General features: G+C 45.0%; 1 protein-coding gene across 8 annotated transcripts in view; it reads left to right on the forward strand.

Annotated features, from left to right (window-relative positions):
* Positions 1-20,983, forward strand: part of LOC110520574 (DDB1- and CUL4-associated factor 6) — a 57,267-nt gene that overhangs the window by 19,118 nt on the left and 17,166 nt on the right. For 5 of the 8 annotated variants that reach the window (XM_036975170.2, XM_090230375.1, XM_090230376.1 and 2 more), the window contains exons 3-10: positions 3,453-3,545; positions 4,708-4,893; positions 5,090-5,203; positions 5,570-5,705; positions 6,549-6,760; positions 9,543-9,636; positions 17,432-17,554; positions 17,757-18,086. In XM_036975170.2, the coding sequence (XP_036831065.2) occupies positions 3,453-3,545; positions 4,708-4,893; positions 5,090-5,203; positions 5,570-5,705; positions 6,549-6,760; positions 9,543-9,636; positions 17,432-17,554; positions 17,757-18,086 (1,288 nt within the window). Of the gene's footprint in view, positions 1-3,452; positions 3,546-4,707; positions 4,894-5,089; positions 5,204-5,569; positions 5,706-6,548; positions 6,761-9,542; positions 9,637-17,431; positions 17,555-17,756; positions 18,087-19,368; positions 19,537-20,983 lie in introns of all 8 variants that reach the window. The other 3 variants (XM_036975167.2, XM_036975168.2, XM_036975169.2) reach the window with 1 other exon arrangement.

The following is a 20,983-nucleotide window of genomic DNA, read 5'->3' on the forward strand; positions in this document are numbered from 1 at the left end:
TTGTCATCGCTCCCACCTACCAAGTCCTTATCAGTGCATATGAAGAATGCAAAGGAGACGTAAGGAAGCCAATTTCTTTTCTTTTTTTTTCTTTTTTTAATGTCTATCCGCTTACTGAATCGCCATCCGCTCTCTTTCTCCGTGAGGACCTGTCTGTCTCATCTTGGATACCTGAAGCCACTTGAGTTGTCAACCCCTGTTTTCCATCAACAGGAAGTGATCGAGGAAGAATTGCCCTCCAACATGTGTTACTAGTGCCATTCTGACTCACAACGCCTATTAGGCTATTACGAGTGACATGATGTTGCGTTAATGCTGGTGGCCCATCACTTTTCAGTTCCCCACATCCCAGCAATGACCTTTATTGCAGGAGATGTTGGAAGAGATTACGTGTAGGCTTGATCTACTCTGTAGATAACATTACTGTACAGTACTGGATCAAAGTAGTGGATCAAATCAAATCAAATTTATTTGTCACATACACATGGTTAGCAGATGTTAATGCGAGTGTAGCGAAATGCTTGTGCTTCTAGTTCCGACAATGCAGTAATAACCAACGAGTAATCTAACTAACAATTCCAAAACTACTGTCTTATACACACAAGTGTAAAGGGATAAAGAGTAGCATAATACATCATATATTGTCATTTAGGCTGTTATTACACTTCACTAAAAGACCCAGTTCTTAAACAGACCCTTACTCCTTGTTCCTAGTGGATTTAGGGGAAGCTTGTGACATCTTGCTGCGCACTTCTATCCACTTTCTATAGATCTGCATCACAAGTCCAGGGGCTTGGGGCTAAGGGAAAAAGCTACTGTAGAGTTTGGTTTCAGACTTATTCAGAATGAGGCTAGTCTGACTCTGAAGGGCCAGGTTGTGTCGGGTTGAGTTGAGGCTGGGGAGGGGAGGACCTGTTCAGCCAGGGGGCACACTGAGTGGTCTGGGTGGCATAAGGACTCTGACCTAGACACAGACACACAGTATTCCTACAGAGTGCTGTCAAGTAGGATCAACACAACGGGCTGAATAATGAGTGCTGCAGGTGATGGGATAGGTTTTTTCAGTGTATAGCATATTTATTACACAATCTAGGCCTACGTTTATACAATACTTTTCTGAAACATGAAATGATGTCCTTTTCTAAGGGGATATAGGTGAAGTGCAGTATAGCCTTTCCTAGCATGCCTGTGTTGTCCTGGCAACTACTGAAACACAGTGTTAGCAGAGGGGTAACTACAGGAAAACATGCACTCTGTCTCCTTACCCCCTTGGGAGAGACTTCAGCATTCTTTATCAGTAACCTATAATTTGTCTGTTTCCAATGCATGCATGACATCATGCCCCACATATAGTGACTTCCCCTTTTGTGTCTGTCTGTCTATTTCTAATATAAACCAACCAGCATAGCTCTAATTACAGCACGTGTGTTCTTTTCAGCATGTAACACCACTCTTATTAAGCTAATGTATTTTCTCAGACAGTGATGCGAGCAGTTTCTCTGAAATGACAGCCGTTCTGTGAAAAATGCAATAACATTTACAGTGTTTTTTTTAAAGCTGCTCGACAAGGGTAGGACAGTAAATCATGACCGGGGATCACATGGAGATTAAATCACCCAGAAAGACTATTTGGGAATGGTTAGGTGGGGGGTGGAGGGGGAGGAGGGTTCCAGTTGGGTTTGGCAATGAAGAGGAATTGTGTGACCAACCTTGTTGCACGCTGATCGGACTCGCCCTAGAAATAGAGGGAGGAGAGTGTATTAAACTCTGCTGGGGAACTTAATGAATTATTGATCTACGGTCGCAAAGACACGGCGCCTAGAGAAGGGGCACGAAATGTGTGCTCTGTGTTGCAGATATAGAATGTTCCATTGTACACTAAACAAAAATATAAACGCAGCATGCAACAATTTGCTAATATTTTTCTGAGTTACAGTTCATATAAGGGAATCAGTCAATTGAAATCAATTCACTAGACCCGACTTGTATGGATTGCACATGACTGGTCACAGATACCTTCAAAAAATTAGGGGCGTGGATCAGAAAAGCAGTCACTATCTGGTGTGACTACCATTTTCGTCATGCAGCGCGTCACATCTCCTTCACATAGAGCTGTTGATTGTGGCCTGTAGAATGTTTTCCTACACCTCTTTAATGGCTGTGCGAAGTTGCTGGATATTTGGCGGGAACTGGAATGCGCTGTCGTACACGTTGATCCAGAGCATCCCAAACATGCTCAATGGGTGACATGTCTGGTCAGTATGCAGGCTTCCAGGAATTGTGTTCAGATCCTTGCGACATGCATTATGCAAGGCCATGCATTATCATGCTGAAACATGAGGTTATGGCGGTGGATGAATGGCACGACAGTGGGCCTCAGGATCGCGTCACAGTATCTCTGTGCATTCAAATTGCCATGATTAAAACGTCATTGTGTTCATTATCCGTAGCTTTTGCTAGCCCATACCATAACCGCACCGCCACCTTGGGGCACTCTGTTCACAACGTTGATATCAGCACACCGCTCGTCCACATCTGCCCTGTACAGTTGAAACCGGGATTCATCTGTGACGAGCACACTTTTCCAATATGGCAGTGGCCATCAAAGGTGAGCATTTTCCCACTGAAATTGGTTACGATGCCGAACTGCAGTCAGGTCAAGACCCTGGTCAACGAGCATGCAGATGAGCTTCCCTGAGAAGGTTTCTGACAGTTTGTGGAGAAATTCTTCGGTTGTGCAAACCCACAGTTTCATCAGCTGTCCGGGTGGCTGGTCTCAGATGATCCCGCAGGTGAAGAAGCCGAAAGTTGAGGTCCTGGGCTGGCGTGGTTACACGTCGTCTGTGGTTGTGAGGAAAGTTTGGACATATTGCCAAATTCTCTAAAACAACGTTGGAGGCGGCTTATGGTAGAGAAATTACTATTCCGTTCTCTGGCAACAGCTCTGGGGGACATTCCTGCAGTCAGCATGCCAATTCCACACTCTCTCAACTTGAGACATCGGGGGCATTGTTGTTTGACAAAACTTCACATTTTAAAGTGGCCTTTTGTCCCCATGATCAAACTTCTTGATATGCCACACCTGTCAGGTGGGTGGATTATCTTGGCAAAGGAGAAATGCTCACTAACAGGGATATAAACAAATTTGTGCAAAAATCTTCAAGAAAGAAGCTTTTTGTGCGTGTGGAAAATGTCTGTGATCTTTTATTTCAGCTCATGAAACATGGGACCAAGACTTTAAATGTTGTGTTTTATGCTTTTGTTCAGAATTGTTTGTTTCTCATTTGGTGAACTTTCACCCGGTTACTATTTGACCGAGGGACGGTGACGCTTTGATGTTACACCTTAGATTGGGTTAGGAATTTCACAGTTGTAGACAAAAAGCTGTTTTCAGTATTATTATTATGTGCTGAGGCCAAGAGTGAACTCCCACTGTATTTTGTCCCAATCAGGTCAATACTATATCCTGGAACGATACCGGGGAGTACATCTTGTCAGGGTCGGACGATACCAACCTGGTCATCACAAACCCATACAACAGAAAGGTAAGGTGTTAGTCAGATTTTAGTTAAAAAAAGATGTGATAATAAAAGTGTGCAGGTTAGGTTGGAAACACAAAACAGATTATTCATTCAAACAAATGACCTTACATCACCAACATCCTGTTTTTATTACACCGTTACATGGTCGACCTGGGGTGAAATTATAATTGATTGGATGTGTAGATAGTGCTCATTATATGGAGGAGAACTTACCTACTGAAAGATCTTTATCTCCGATAAAGACGGACAGAGAAAAACACTGACAGTGAGTAGACGTCTATAAACCTCCCATCAGCTTAACAACAGTCAAAGAAATAGGCTGTTGAGAGATTCTGAAAATGAACAATTGCTGATCCAACCTCTCGGTCTCTGGTGTTGATGTGGAACATGACCTTGGTTAATTGGGTGCTTTGGATTATCGTAGGATTTTTTTCAGTGCCCGGCTATACATCATGTATACCCTCTTCTATTTTACAATCTTGTCCAATAATTTACATTTGATTAAGCATCTCAGTCAGCAGCACCACCCTGTATCCCACTGCTGGCTTGCCTCTGAAGCTAAGCAGGGTTGGTCCTAGATGGAAGACCACATGCTACTGTAAGTGGTGCTGGAGGGCCAGCAGGAGACACTATTTCAAGGCAGTGATTGGGGACATTGCCCTGTATAGGGTGCAGTCTTTCGGATGGGACGTTAAACAGGTCTCCTGACTCTCTGTGGTCAGTAAAGATCCCATGACACATCGTAAGAGTAGGGGTGTTAACCCTGGTGTCTTGGTAAAATTCCTAATCTGGCCCTGATACCATCACGGCCACCTCATCATCCCCAGCTTCTAATTGGCTCATTGATCTCCTATCCCCTGTAACTGTTCCCCAGGTCATTGCCATAAATTAGAATGTTATCTGTCAACTTACCTGGTAAAAAAGGATGGACACAGTTCAACTGACCAGAATGTTTTTTGGTGATTTGAGTTGACGTAATTTGACGAAGCATGGGAGAGTAGAACCAAGGTTTCCCTTTTAGTCAGAAGAAGGAGCAACTCATCCCAGGAGTCTTCAATGCAAATGTAGAGGATACCAATGGAGGGAGATGCACCGATAGAATCGAACACATACATAAACACCTGCAACTCGCTACACACACACTCCTCTCTGGAACTCTCCTCAGGTCAAGGCAACCATACGGTCGGGTCACCGGGCGAACATCTTCAGTGCTAAGTTCATGCCTCAGACCAGTGACCAGCAGATCATCTCGTGCTCTGGGGATGGTATCATCTACTACACCCACACAGAGAAGAGCCCCGACATCAACAGGCAGTGCCAGTTCACCTGCCACTACGGAACAGCCTACGAGGTACTGTACACAAGCGTTTCTCAACTTGTTTGTACCACGATGTTGGAAATCTTTTTTTTTTGTGTGTGTGTGTGTGTGGCTGATTTGAAAATAGGGAGCTACCCAAATGTTTATTTTTTTGCTTCACATTTTGCTTCCTCCCTCCCTCTTTCCCTTCACCTCTTGCTGCACTCTCCTCCTCCTGTTCTCCTTTTAGATTATGACGGTACCCAACGACCCCTATACGTTCCTGTCGTGTGGGGAGGACGGTACCGTGCGCTGGTTTGACCTGCGCACAAAGACCAGCTGTACTAAAGAGGACTGCAAAGATGTAAGGAAGGAGGGAAATAAATCAATGTTTATTTTTCTAAATCTAAACTTTTCTCTAACTTTTGATCTATTATTTGACCTGTGTTGTAAAGTCGGCATATTCTGTATCACAACCGTCCGTGATTGGGAGTCCCATAGGGCAGCGCACAATTGGCCAGCGTCATTCGGGTTAGGCCGTGGTAGGCCGTCATTGTAAATAAGAATTTGTTCTTAACTGACTTGCCTAGATAAATAAAGATGAAATAAATAAAAAATCTGCTTATTTTATATTGTTTTTAAATAATATATCACACCCTTTTCCAGTTTTCCTGATTTTTAGCCCACGGTGGTGGTGATGGTGTTGTTTACTGTCTCTTCCTCTCACCAGGACATCCTGATCAACTGTCGGCGGGCGGCGACTTCTATCTCCATCAGTCCGCTGGTGCCCTATTACCTGGCGGTGGGCTGCTCTGACAGCTCCGTACGCATCTATGACAGACGCATGCTGGGCACCAGGGCTACGGGTAACAACCATCTCTGTCCTCTCGTGTAGCTCTCCCGGTCGGTCTGTCTGTCTGTCTTTGTTGTCTGAATTTCGATCAGTAGATACAGTGAACTCAGTAATTATTGGGACACTGACACATTTTTTTTTGTTTGTTTTGGCTCTGTACTCCAGAACTTTGGATTTGAAATGATACCATGACGATGACGTTAAAGTGCTTTCTTTTGAGGGTATTTTCATCCATATCGGGTGAACGTTTAGAAATGTTGAACATAGTCCCTACATTTTAGGGGAACAAAGGTAGTGCCCAATGGAAATGAATGGTAAATAATGTAGTGTCATTTTGGAGTCACTTTTATTGTAAATAAAAATAGAATAAGTTTTCAAACTCTTCAACATATAATGTGGATGCTACCATGATTATAGATAGTCCTGAATGTAGCGTCAATAATGATGAGTGAGAAAGTTAGACGCATAATTATCATCCCCCCCCAGAAATGCTAACCTCCTCTGTTATTGGAATGTTGAGAGGTTAGCATGTCATGGGGGTATGATTTTTGTGCGTCTCGAACTTTCTCACTCATCACTATTGACGATTCATTCAGGACTATCCGTAATCATAGTAGCATCCACATTATTGTTAGTGTTTAGAAACACATTCTAGGATCAGTTCGTCCTACCAAAGCTTTAACCCTTCGGGAGGAGAAATGCAAAACTAACCTTTGATCAGATTCTGGAGCCAACTTGATCAAACAAGTGAATTTTGAGTTACGCTATTAATGACTTACTACTACTACTCACTCAACTCTGCCCTATGTCATTCCCCATTGCTTGCCTTTGACTGTCTCACTAAACCCCCTCCCAGGGAACTACATGGGCCGTGGAACGACGGGCATGTGTGTGCGCTTCGTTCCGGCCCACCTGTCCAACAAGTCGTGTCGTGTGACTTCACTCTGCTACAGCGGGGACGGACAGGAGGTGTTGGTCAGCTACTCTTCAGACTACGTCTACCTGTTTGACCCCAATAATGACCAGGCCCGAGAGCTGAAGGGTCCGTCCGAGGAGAGGAGGGAGGAGGTGAGAGGGCGGCAGAGGCGCCACCATTGTGATTTGAGATAAATAGGAGGTGTATGCTTCTCTATGCAAACGGAATTGAGAAATTTGGTTTGGACAGTTTCTCCATAAACAAAATATGTATCTTGTATAACCACACTTTTGTGTACATATCATAAATTGTCATTGTGCATACTTGTAGTGTCGGGGGTGAGTATAGCTGGTTGAGTCTGTTACTGTTGGGTACCATCTGTGAATGCGGTACAATGAAACGGCAGACAGGCAGGGTGAGTGCTGGTCACTGAGAGCCACACAGAGATCTACACTGTGCTGCAGTGAGAACAGGCCTCAGGGGAGCACAGGGAAAAGACTACTGCGCACACAGTCAGGCTAGGATACGTGTGTGTGTGTGTGTGTGTGTGTGTGTGCACTGTGTATGCCCCTCTGTGAAAGTCTGTGTGTACCAGGCGAGAATGACTGCCCCCACTCATTGAAGCCACGGAAGTTCAAGGCCACCTGCGGTACTCGGGCATTTTTTTTTGCAGAAAACAGGACCTCCCCATTTATAGTGAATGGCAGTCTTCGTGGTCAATCTTGGCGTAAATGAAACAATGTTTCGAAGACCATCATGGTACTAATAATAGCTTCTAATACAGCAGATGTATGCATTAGAACTGATTTATCACACACAATAAGTTATAAGGATCATTTAGTTAATAGTGGCAGCCTGCAATATTCCGGGCAACCTTCAAATGAGTTCCTCAATGAGAAGGGGCAGCACTGATCTATCCTGCAACTTCACTTCCTGGAGTTGCTCAAATTATATCTCTCTGTGAACTCAAACTGCACATGTTGTATCCATGAGAGGCCCTCTTAACCGACTAAATTTGGCTTAAGTGAGCTATTGACTTAATTTGGCTTAAGTGAGCTATTGAGTCTTCATAGGAATGAATGGTGTCACGTGAGCAATAACTTTTTCCATGTCATATCTACAGTCATTGGTGTATATGTACTTCAGTGGTTTTTTTCCATACAGTCTCTGTATTAAAAACATGAATGGTCCATTACATGAGTTATTGTGGGATTGTATCACGGTACCATGTTTGTTGTCCATATGGGACATTCCTGGGAGCAGAAACAAACATATGGCTAGACAGACATACTGCAGGTCTCTAATGTAAGCTACTCCTGCACTCTCAGACAGCTGGCTTTGTGTGGAGCAGCTCTCACAACTAAAGTGTTCTCAGGGCATCTCCTGTTAATGTGTTGTGTGGTGGAAGTGCTCTCAGTGCATGTCCTGTTAATGTGTTGTGTGGTGGAAGTGCTGTCAGGGCATCTCCTGTTAATGTGTTGTGTGGTGGAAGTGCTCTCAGTGCATCTCCTGTTAATGTGTTGTGTGGTGGAAGTGCTGTCAGGGCATCTCCTGTTAATGTGTTGTGTGGTGGAAGTGCTCTCAGTGCATCTCCTGTTAATGTGTTGTGTGGTGGAAGTGCTCTCAGGGCATCTCCTGTTAATGTGTTGTGTGGTGGAAGTGCTCTCAGTGCATGTCCTGTTAATGTGTTGTGTGGTGGAAGTGTTCTCAGGGCATCTCCTGTCAATGTGTTGTGTGGTGGAAGTGCTGTCAGGGCATCTCCTGTTAATGTGTTGTGTGGTGGAAGTGTTCTCAGGGCATCTCCTGTCAATGTGTTGTGTGGTGGAAGTGTTCTCAGGGCATCTCCTGTCAATGTGTTGTGTGGTGGAAGTGCTCTCAGTGCATCTCCTGTTAATGTGTTGTGTGGTGGAAGTGTTCTCAGGGCATCTCCTGTCAATGTGTTGTGTGGTGGAAGTGTTCTCAGGGCATCTCCTGTCAATGTGTTGTGTGGTGGCTGCTGGTGGTGCACTGAGATGACCCAATGACCCTGAGAGGTCAGGGGGAGGAGAGAGGAAGAGGAGGAGGAAGAAAGTTTGAGCGGGATAATTCAATTTAGTGGAGAGAAGGGGGTGAGGGAAAAGGGAGGGGGGGGGACACTAAATGCCAGCAGAGAGGAAGGTGTGGGGGTGTGTAAGAAATGTGCTGGATCACGGTCGAATAGTGTGTTCAGCTGTGTCTGGTTTCACCCAGCTCTGCTCCCACATACCTTTCCAAATACAGTGCCTGGCGCTGGCAATATTCCGCCAACCACCCCACCAAAATAGACCAGGACGGGGACTGTAGGGCCTGCCAAGGAGTTTGCCTTTCCTCTTTCTCTCTCTCTTCTGGGCCCTCCATTGCTCTCACTCCTTTCTATTTCCTCCTTTACCCATCATCTTGTTACTCCTGCGACCCTGCTTGAGCTCGAGTTCGCTTTCTCCCCCCTTCAGCCCTCTCACCATCTCACCTTTCTTGTTCTCTCTCTCTCTTTAGCTGCCCCACCTCTGTCTCTCTCTCTCTATGCAGTTGTCATTCTCTATCTCTGGTCTCAGTGGAAGTTGTTCTCATTCTCTTCCATGTTCTAAATCTCTCTCTCTCCACTGAAGCTGGCTGTCCCCCTCTCGTTCTGTGCCCAGGGGAGGAGCAGAGGCACCTGTGTTGGGTGACCAGTTCCCTGGCTCTAAGCCTGTTGTCCTGTGTGTTGGAGACGGCCAGAGGAAAGTGTGTAGTGCAGAGAGAGAGGTGTGTGTGTGTGTGTACTAAATAGGACAGTAACAGGGACTGTAGTGCAGAGAGCGGAGTGTGTGTGGGGGGGTACTAAAATAGGACAGGGACTGTGCCATGTTTTGCATGCTATTTTTAACTGTGCTTAGACTTGACAGCATGTTTTTTTATGTTTTGTGTGTGTGTCCACAGCTGCGGCAACCCCCAGTGAAGCGTCTTCGTTTACGAGGTGACTGGTCTGACACCGGTCCACGAGCTCGTCCTGAGAGCGAGAGAGAGCGGGACGGTAAGAGTACACAGAATCTTACACACACACACATTTTCTCACTTATTCCCTTTCTTCTCTATTGCCTCCTGTCTCTCTCCCTCTCCTTCCAAATTTCAATTCCATTAGGCTCTATTAGTAAAGAAAAACAAAAAAAACACTTTCTCTCTCACACTCACGCTTTGTCTTATTCACACACACCTATGTATCAAATCAAATGTATTTATATAGCCCTGCTTACATCAGCTGATATCGCAAAGTTCTGTACAGAAAACCCCAAACAGCAAGCAATGCAGGTGTAGAAGCACGGTGGCTAGGAAAAACTCCCTAGAAAAGCCAAAACCTAGGAAGAAACCTAGAGAGGAACCAGGCAATTTTTTATTTATTTTATTTTTTACCTTTATTTAACTAGGCAAGTCAGTTAAGAACAAATTCTTATTTTCAATGACGGCCTAAGAACAGCTTTGAGGGATGGTCAGTCCTCTTCTGGCTGTGCCGGGTGGAGATTATAACAGAACATGGCCAAGATGTTCAAATTTTCATAAATGACCAGCAGGGTCAAATAATAATAATCACAGTAGTTGTCAAGAGTGCAACAGGTCATCACCTCAGGAGTAAATGTCAGTTGGCTTTTCATAGCCGATCATTGAGAGTATCTCTACCGCTCCTGCTGTCTCTAGAGAGTTGAAAACAGCAGGTCTGGGACAGGTAGCACGTCCGGTGAACAGGTCAGGGTTCTGGTTCCCAATTGGGAATCAACCCTCCCACGTGCAGCTGAAACGGTGGCGCATGGAACGCAAAAATATTCTTAAAAATATTTAACCTCCACACATTAACAAGTCCAATAGCTCAAATGAAAGATAAACATCTTGTTCATTTAGCCAGCAAGTCAGATTTCTAAAATGTTTTACGGCGAAAACATAGCACATATATATGTAAAACCACCACCAGACACAGCTCATTTCAATAGCCAAAACATGCAATCAACAAACGCAGGATTAAAAAATAAATCGCTCACTAACCTTTTGAAAATCTTCATCAGATGACAGTAATATGACATATTACACAGTACATATTTTTTTTTTTCAATAATATGCCATTTATATCCATAAATGTCCATTTACAGTGAGTTCACCTTCAGAAATTACTCAAAAATGCCCGCAGGAAATCTATGTAGCGCGGCAAGATAACGTAAAATAGACATCATAAACTTTGACTAAATATACATGTTCTACATATAGTTAGAAAGATACACTGCTTCTTTATGCAACCGCTGTGTTAGATTTATTTTTAACGTTACAGAAATCGCACACTATTCCATATTGTGAGACAGCGCTCAGTTCCAAGCTACATTTCCACGTAATGTTGGAGTCAACAGAAACACAGATTTAAGCATAAATATTCCCTTACCTTCGATGGTCTTCGTTCAGAATGTTCTGGAAGGCTTCATACTTACCCAATACATCGTTTGGTTTCAAGTCTTGCGTCTTTGTATTAGCTACTGCTAATAACATCAGCTGAAATGCACCCAAAACGTCCTCTGGTCCGGATAAGTTGCGCATCAAAACTTCAAAATTACACATTATATGTCGACTAAACAGGTCAAACTCAGTGCAGAAGCAAGCTTTATGATGTTTTAGACGTGCAAAACAAACTTCAATTCAATCGCCCATCGTCTGCCCTTCTCTTCAGTGCTGGAAACAAAGGAATGACTGTGACCAATTCGCGCCCATACGCACAGCCTATTCTCTCGTGGCACGCACTAATTTCACTCCCATAGGGTCAATTCTCGCGCGATTTGAACAGTTTGAAGCTCTAATGAAAGAGGACATCTAGCGGAAGAGATAGAAAGTGTCCGCAGAATCATAGCTGGTTGGGAAGGGTGGGGGCCATGACGTCAAAGTTGCTCCAACTTTCATGGCCACAAAAACTAGTTTGGAAGAATGCCTGCCCTGTGAGTTCTGCTATACTTACAGACATAATTCCAACGGTTTTAGAATCTTTAGAGTGTTTTCTATCCAATAATAATTTTTATTTGCATATATTAACAATTTTTGACAGATTTTTTTTCCAGTTTACTAGGGGTACCCAATCTCTCCAAAGGGGGCGTATGTCTGCCATATCCTCAACAGGTTTTAAGAACAAATTCTTATTTTCAATGACGGCCTAGGAACAGCTTTGAGGGATGGTCAGTCCTCTTCTGGCTGTGCCGGGTGGAGATTATAACAGAACATGGCCAAGATGTTCAAATTTTCATAAATGACCAGCAGGGTCAAATAATAATAATCACAGTAGTTGTCAAGAGTGCAACAGGTCATCACCTCAGGAGTAAATGTCAGTTGGCTTTTCATTGCCGATCATTGAGAGTATCTCTACCGCTCCTGCTGTCTCTAGAGAGTTGAAAACAGCAGGTCTGGGACAGGTAGCACGTCCGGTGAACAGGTCAGGGTTCCATAGCCGCAGGCAGAACAGTTGAAACTGGAGCAGCAGCACAGCCAGGTGGACTGGGGACAGCAAGGAGTCATCATGCCAGGTAGTCCTGAGGCATGGTCCTAGGGCTCAGGTCCTCCAAGAGAGAGAATTAGAGAGAGCATACTTAAATTCACACAGGACACCGGATAAGACAGGAGAAATACTCCAGATATAACAGACTGACCCTAGCCCCCCGACACATAAACTACTGCAGCATAGGTACTGGAGGCTGAGACAGGAGGGGTCAGGAGACACTGTGGCCCCATCCGATGATACCCCCGGACAGGGCCAAACAGGCAGGAAATAACCCCACCCACTTTGCCAAAGCACAGCCCCCACACCTCTAGAGGGATATCTTCAACCACCAACTTACCATCCTGAGACCAGGCCAAGTATAGCCCGCAAAGATCTCTACCACGGCACAACCCAAGGGAGGCGCCAACCCAGACAAGAAGACCACGTCAGTGACTCCTAGGGAAAGCATGGAAGAGCACCAGTAAGCCAGTGACTCAGCCCCTGTAATAGGGTTAGAGGCAGAGAATCCCATTGGAGAGAGGTGAACTGGCCAGACAGAGACAGCAAGGGCGGTTCGTTGCTCCAGTGCCTTTCTGTTCACCTTCACACTCCTGGGCCAGACTACACTCAATCATATGACCCGCTGAAGAGATGAGTCTTCAGTAAAGACTTAAAGGTTGAGACCGAGTCTGAGTCTCTCACATGGGACCTGAGACTGGGACGGAGATTTGTCTTCCAACAAGACAATGATCCAAAACAGAAAGCAAAATCTACAATGGAATGGTTCAAAAATAAACATATCCAGGTGTTAGAATGGCCAAGTCAAAGTCCAGACCTGAATCCAATCGAGAATCTGTGGAAAGAACTGAAAACTGCTGTTCACAAATGCTCTCCATCCAACCTCACTGAGCTCGAGCTGTTTTGCAAGAAGGAATGGAAAAAAAATTCAGTCTCTCGATGTACAAAACTGATAGAGACATACCCCAAGCGACTTACAGCTGTAATCGCAGCAAAAGGTGGCGTTACAAAGTATTAACTTAAGGGGGCTGAATAATTTTGCACGCCCAATTTTTCAGTTTTTGATTTGTTAAAAAAGTTTGAAATATCCAATAAATGTCGTTCCACTTCATGATTGTGTCCCACTTGTTGTTGATTCTTCACAAAAAAATACAGTTTTATATCTTTATGTTTGAAGCCTGAAATGTGGCAAAAGGTTGCAAAGTTCAAGGGGGCCGAATACTTTCGCAAGGCACTGTAGTTTCTTATGACAAATGTTTTTAGGGGTGCGACTGCATCTCGGGTATTGCGCAAGGTTAAATTGAGTTAGGTGGTTAACTGATTTTTGTCCTCTGACGTCCTTGGTAGGCAGAGGGAGTCCTGAAGGGCATCATGGAATATTTGGGTTGTCTGAGAATTTATAGCATGATTTTTGATGATCCTTGGTTGGGGTCTGAGCAGGTTATTTGTTGCAATAGTCCAGGATTATGAGGAAAAACATTAAGATTCACAACATTTATTCCATGGGACAAAACTAGGTCCAGAGTATGACTGTGGCAGTGAGTAGGTTCCGGAGACATGTTGGAAAAAACCCACTGTCGATGATGGCTCCGAAAGCCTTTTCCATGTGAATATTAAAGTTACAGGAGGCCTGTAAACAGTAGCTATAAAAAGTGATCGAGTAGGCTGCATAGGTCTTTTTTTTTTTTTTTTTTTTTTTAAATTGAAATTTGCTATCGAAAATGTTAGCAACACCTCCATCCCGCCTTTGCGGGATGCGCGGGGGATAGGGTAATCAGGAGGTGAGGCCTCATTTAACACAGTAAATTCATCAGGCTTAAGCCATGTTTCAGTCAGGCCAATCACATCAAGATTATGATCAGTGATTAGATAATTGACTATAACTGCCTTGGAAGTGAGGGATCTAACACACACACACCCGGATAACTCTCTACGTCTTCCCCATCTCCTCCAGCTCTAATCTCTCCCACAGAGCCCTGCCACTGCCTCTCATTGCTAACGGGCCTATCTCTGTCCATGGGGATCTTGTTAGCTTTAGCTCTCACCGACGCACAACTTATACCGGGCCCAGTTGAGACTATGATGAAGCTGCCTCTTGCTATCACAGACCTTTGTCGATGTTAGGGTATTGTAGAATAAGGAGAAGGGAACTTTTCCCCCACCAGGTCAGCAGTTATAACGTCTGGATGATGCAGTGGATTGGTAGTCCGCTGTTGACTACTGAGGGACTTATATGGCAAGCAATACCCTGATATCATTAACTCATTCTGGCCCAGGCAGCACTGTTCATACAGTCAGGGGTGTGACACAAGGATTCTCTAGACCAGGAGTCTCCAACATTTTTCTAGCATGAGGGCTACTTTAGAAGAATGAACAGCTGCGAGCGACGAAGCATATTCTTCTCTTCTTCTCTCCCCTGCTACTCTTCCCTGGCTCCTTAGTGTACAAGAGAAAGTAGTGCAGTTTTCTGTCAATACACCTGGTAAAATAATGGTTATTAAACAACTAAGGGGGTTCCTTAAATATTTTTTTTCTTCCAAATTGTTATCTTTTATTTTTCTTGGTTTTAGGTTTATTTTGCTTTTCACACTCAAAATTACAATTGTTCATAGAAAAACAACGAAATTGGATGTTCTGAGTCCATGTCCAGGCATAAAATGGGGAATGGAAACGTTTTAGGAAGTAAATCTAAGCAAAGAGATGTAGTCAATAAACTAATACTAAACGTGCATTTAACATAAAAACTCTATATTTAGTATTTTGATTGCCGATAAGGTTTATTTGAGCTATGGGGACGCCATTTTAAATGACCATAGTAACGACTGACGCCAGTGTGGCACTGGCCAGAATCATCTAATTGTCTGTGGTATTGACTTTGCTTCTAATACACCATGTATGTACGTGGAGTGTGACTCGAAGAGCGTGTTAGGTGCGGACAACGAAGATGGCAACAACAAGTAGTAATTCAAACATGAACTGTATAGCGCCAGGCTGTATGAATTGGCTCCCAAAAAAAGGTCCCTCGGTAAACTACCATCGGCTTCCCAAGGACACACAACTTTTGAAGAAGTGGCTCCATGTCCGGAAGAGGAAGGACGTCCCAGCTCGAGCTAGCAGGACCTGCAGACAGCACTTCGCGGAGGCAGACTTCTCGACGAAGGGCACTTTTGATGCGGCAACCGGGGGTTTCTGAATGGAAAGGAGTCATAAGCCTATGTTGAAGCCCTCTGCTTGCGCCTCCATTTGAAATTGAGGGTTCTGGTGTAGGGGTTTCCGGCCGTCCATCATCAACATCGCCGACTTTGGAGTCAAGCAAAAGCGACTGAACGGAGGAGGCAATGGAGCCAGGGGTAACGTTAACCAGGCATGTCTGTTGTTGACGAGGCTAGCGTTAGACGTCACTGGACTCTAGTTGATGATAACTAGCTAACGTTAATTGCGTCTCAAGTGTTTTGTGTAACACCCTCACGGCAAATAACATTTGCAAGTAACTAACGTTAAACTGCAACTAAAATTAGAACACAGTTTATCAGTGTACCGCTGTTATCAGATAACGTTAGTTACTGTAGCTAGCTGCCACCTCAGATAGTCAAGTACTGGAATACATTTTGTTGATAGATTTAGTTTTTGTAATGTTTTGTTAGTTCCACCTCATTTAGCTAGACTGAAGTTGACATAGCTAATGTTTGCTGAAAAATAAATAAATGTCCCTGTATTTGCTGTGTGTGTGTTGACAATATACAAGACAGGTAGCTAGCAAATGGCTACCCAGACTATTTGCAAATGTTTTCATCCTGGAGGAAATGCAGGAGGCAGAGGAGGTACATGCAAATGCTAGTTTATGCAGTGATTCTTGAATATAACTATAGCCTAATTGTTTTCAACCAACAGGAAAGAACAGTTAGTACAGCATACAAACCTCACCCCTGGGTGCCAGAGTGTTCCTGTGCTGTGGTGGAGAAGAGGTCCTCGGGGCCCAGCTAAATTGCGCTCACGACCATCAGTATACAACCGAGTCCTGCCCCTAAATGCCACAGATGGAGCTGACGGAGAGTGAGATCAGTGAAGACCATAACTCTGTATGGACCTGAGAGCTCAGGATCACAGTGCGAGCCGAGATATACTATCGATCACTTTGGTGGAGCGGGCTGGTGATCCGAAAATGGAGAAGGAGCAGGCCAGTCAACAGCCAATTCAAAGATACACCCATCCATAAAGGGAATCTGAGTGGAATTGTTTTTCCACTGATTTTTTATAAAATAAAATAAAAACAATTTCATTGGATGTGGACCTTGTCCCGGTCCTGCTGTTTCGACTCTCTCTCGACCTATAAATGCTTAGCTATGAAAAGCCAACTGACATTTGCTCAGAGTTGTTGAACTGCTCTGAACTGCACCCTCTATAACCACTGTGGTAATTATTTTGATGTTTGCTGTGCTGGATGTCTGAGTGATTGGACATTTTTATAGTATCTGTAACATATTTGGGTGTGTATTTAATCTGCATCTTAACTTCCTTAAAATGGCAATCAGCAGTAGAAACAAAGTCTCCCTGCTTCTCTTTTGGTAAAAGCTGAGGGATGGGGCTGGAGAAATGTAACCATTCTCAAAAGCAAGGACTGACCATCCATTATCAAAATTGTAATACTTTTCTATGATCTGTTTTCACTACCATGTACTCAGTTCGCTTTGGATAAAGGCGTCTGCTGAATGGCATATATTATTAAAGTCTACTTTGACTCAGCCAACTAGCTTCCCCGTGTAGTTACCATTCCTTTCCAATAGATGGCAGCCAAAGCTAGTTGAAGTCAATACTCTAGCGGACTTGGAGATGGGTACAGGGTCCGCACCTAACACGCTCTTCGAGTCACACTCCACGTACATACATGGAGTATTAGAAGCAAAGTCAATACCACAGACAATTAGATGATTCTGGCCAGTGCCACACTGGCGTCAGTCGTTACTATGGTCATTTAAAATGGCGTCCCCATTAGTCTGATACCAAAACTAAATCACAATGTATTTATAATGAGCACGCTCCATTATTGGTTAGCGAGTTTAAACATTGTTACAGGATACTGATTATATATATTGAGCTCCTACCCACTACTGATATTAACCTTAAACAATTTATAGTCATAATAATCTGCCAGGTAAGCCTAACATTTAATTGAGAGGGTTTTGGGGGAATTTCTGTTAACCCACGTGATTAGCTGGCTAAACACAGAGTGATGGAAATAATTAGCAGAATGTTGTGCTGAGAAATGCCAGCCAGTCGTGTAATTCATGCTAACTCAGTCTCTCCCCCCCAGGAGAGCAGAGTCCCAACGTGTCGCTGATGCAGAGAATGTCGGACATGTTGTCCCGCTGGTTTGAGGAGGCCAGCGAGGCCCAGGGCAGCCGGGGGACCACGCGCCCTCAGACACGCCCTACAGGTGAGACACTGGGACAGGGTTCTGGTTGGCCCGTTGCCACAGATCTATGATTAGACCTTATTTATTTATTTAGGCTGCTAGTTTGCACTAGTGTTTTGTTTATGAAAGGCAAAAAATACAATTCAAAACAACAGATTAGAACTTTATAAAAAGACATGCTTCAGAAAAGAAATTAAACACATATTTCCTGCATCTCCTCCAGGCACTCTTCCTCGTATAGAGGGGGCCCCCACCATCCCAACACTCCCTACCATACCCCCTCCACAAGCTGCCAGAGCCCTAGAGGACTCTGTGGAAATGGAGGCCTCCGCCGTCAACCCTGTACCTGTACCCATCTCCAAGTCCGCCTCCTCCTCAGGGTCATCGTCAACGGTTACAGCACATCCTCCATCAACCTCCTCATCCATGGAAAGCTTGGTGCTTCCCTCATGCGCCCTCACCTCCTCCCCAGATTCAGAGCAGAGGAGTCAGGCAGACACGGCTGTGACCTCCACGCCAACACCCACACCCACCGCAGAGGCCGCACTGCCTGGTAAGGGTCACGTAGAGAGAACACACACATACGCTGAGGACTGAAATCAAAACCGACATTTTAGCTCTCCAGTCCACTAAGATGCCATTTTTCCCATAAGAGGGCCGAGTAATTGTCATCGTGTTTGATTTGAGGAGAGCCAACAGGTGGTCCACAGAGTTCTGAAGGGAGTGTTTATACGTTTACCAGTAAACTACCAGAATGTTCAAGTATAAATGACCAAAGTTAGATTAGATTGTCAAAGATATTCTGAAGATTCCTCTGACTTTTGTAAATTACCGGTCGCTTTCCAACCCTAATCACAGTAAACTGCCACTAGCAGACCATAACGTGTGTGTGTGTGTGTGTGTGTGTGTGTGTGTGTGTGCGCAGACTATGGGAGTGCGTATGCGCAGACTATGGGAGTGCGTATGCGCAGACTATGGGAGTGTGTGTGGAAGCTGTACCACTCAAGCAGCTGCCTTACCCTCTCCTTCTACTGTTTCCTTTATTTTCCTTTATTGCCTCTCCTCCTCTTCCTCCTTGTCTCTCTCATCTATCCACCTCTCTGCCCCTCTGTCCCTCTCCACCTCTCTGTCCCTGTCGTCTCTGTCCCTCTCGTCCCTCTGTCCCTCCACCCCTCTCGTCCCTCCACCCCTCTCGTCCCTCCACCCCTCTCGTCCCTCCACCCCTCTGTCCCTCTCGTCCCTCTGTCCCTCCACCCCTCTGTCCCTCTCGTCTCTCCACCCCTCTGTCCCTCTCGTCCCTTCGTCCCTCTCGTCCCTTCGTCCCTCTCGTCCCTCTGTCCCTCTCGTCCCTCCGCCCCTCTCGTCTCTCCACCCCTCTGTCCCTCTCGTCTCTCCACCCCTCTGTCCCTCTCGTCTCTCCACCCCTCTGTCCCTCTCGTCTCTCCACCCCTCTCGTCTCTCCACCCCTCTCGTCTCTCCACCCCTCTCGTCTCTCCACCCCTCTCGTCTCTCCACCCCTCTCGTCTCTCCACCCCTCTCGTCCCTCCACCCCTCTCGTCCCTCCACCCCTCTGTCCCTCTCGTCTCTCCACCCCTCTGTCCCTCTCGTCTCTCCACCCCTCTGTCCCTCTCGTCTCTCCACCCCTCTGTCCCTCTCGTCCCTCTCATCCCTCTGTCCCTCTCATCCCTCTCATCCCTCTGTTCCTCTCGTCTCTCCACCTCTGTCCCTCTCGTCTCTCCACCTCTGTCCCTCTCGTCTCTCCACCTCTGTCCCTCTCGTCTCTCCACCTCTCTCTCTCTCTCTCTCTGTCCCTCTCGTCTATCTACCTCTGTCAGAGTACGGCCCTCATCGGCTGCCAGTAAGTTTAGTGTGTAGGCGCTTGCAGCGGCTGCTCCTGTTGGCCGACCCCCCAGGACAGAGTCAATCCTCTTCCTCCACTGCAGGCACTGAGAGCCAATCACAGGGGGCTGTTGCTGCTGCCACCAAGATGGCCCCCCCTACAGGTTACAGTCACTACCCCATTGCTGACTACAAATGATCTATAACTGGGCTAATAACTCACTAACTAGCAAAGGATATGTACAAATGTGCACACGTGTTTACATGCAGCTCTCGCTTTGATCTCAAAACAAGCGCATCTACTCACAACCGCTCATGCTGTAAACACAGTCCAGATCAAAGTGAATGGCACAGATCCATATATGGCAATGGTCTATTTGCATATTGGCCTACTGCAGCTCTGATTGGCTATGGCGCACCGGTTTGTGTAGAGTACTGGCTGAATCGTGCGTGTCAATGTAATAGAATCATTCTCCGATTCGTTCTGCATACAACAAAATCTCTTGCATACTAAGTCTTGCATAGTTAGTTTTGTTTCGGTATGTTGCATTGAAAATTACTAATATTGCATTGATTCGATCACAATTCCCACAGTAAAGGAAAATGTTGATAGTGTTCACTCAACTTTCTAGAGTTTTCCCTGTTACGTTCTCTGCGCCAGCTGATATTTCTTCTGCGTGGCGGTCATGGGGGAGCTGCGCTCCTACTCATCCACGCAGCTTAGAGGGGACATTGCTTCTGTCCCCACACCATACTCTCTTTTACCTCTTCTACCCAACTCAGCACTGCCTCTAGCCAAATTCCATATGCCCCTCAGACTTTTAAAATTGACTACAAGCGCCACTCTGTTGAGAGCTACCGTCACTCCTATATCAGCTAAGAATAGAATGTCATCATGTTTTAGTCATGGATAATAAGCACAGATCTCGCAGCTGTTGTTACCAGTGGCCTGGAATCACTGGTTATTACTTCTAAACATATTACATTGTGGGAGGGATTCTAATAGGGATACCTTTGGTTGGTTTATTGTTTGAACAGTCACTGAGATTAAATTAGTTTATTAATGCAAAATAGGCTATTTTGATGCATAGCCTATACAATTGAAGTCGGAAGTTCAGGTCCAGGTTACAAAGTGGCTCGGTGACTCGTGTTTGCATCTCAATGTGAAAAAAACTGTTTGCATGTTCTTCACAAAGAGGGCAACAGATGCTACTGAGCCAGATGTCTGTGTGTCAGGGGAAAAGCTCCAGGTGGTATCTGATTTTAAGTACCTTGGCGTCATACTTGATTCCAACCTCTCTTTTAAAAAGCATGTGAAAAAGGTCATTCAAATAACCAAGTTCAACCTAGCTAATTTCCGATTTATACGAAATTGTTTGACTACAGAGGTAGCAAAACTGGACTTCAAATCTATGATACTCTCCCACTTAACATACTGCTTGACTAGTTGGGCCCAAGCTTGCTGTACAACATTAAAACCTATTCAGTCTGTCTACAAACAGGCTCTCAAAGTGCTTGATAGGAAGCCCAATAGCCATCATCACTGTTACATCCTCAGAAAGCATGAGCTCCTGAGTTGGGAAAATCTTGTGCAATACACCGATGTGCAAT

The sequence above is a fragment of the Oncorhynchus mykiss genome, chromosome 3, assembly GCF_057628025.1.
Source record: "Oncorhynchus mykiss isolate SJ-2025 chromosome 3, ASM5762802v1, whole genome shotgun sequence".
Classification (NCBI taxonomy): domain Eukaryota; kingdom Metazoa; phylum Chordata; class Actinopteri; order Salmoniformes; family Salmonidae; genus Oncorhynchus; species Oncorhynchus mykiss.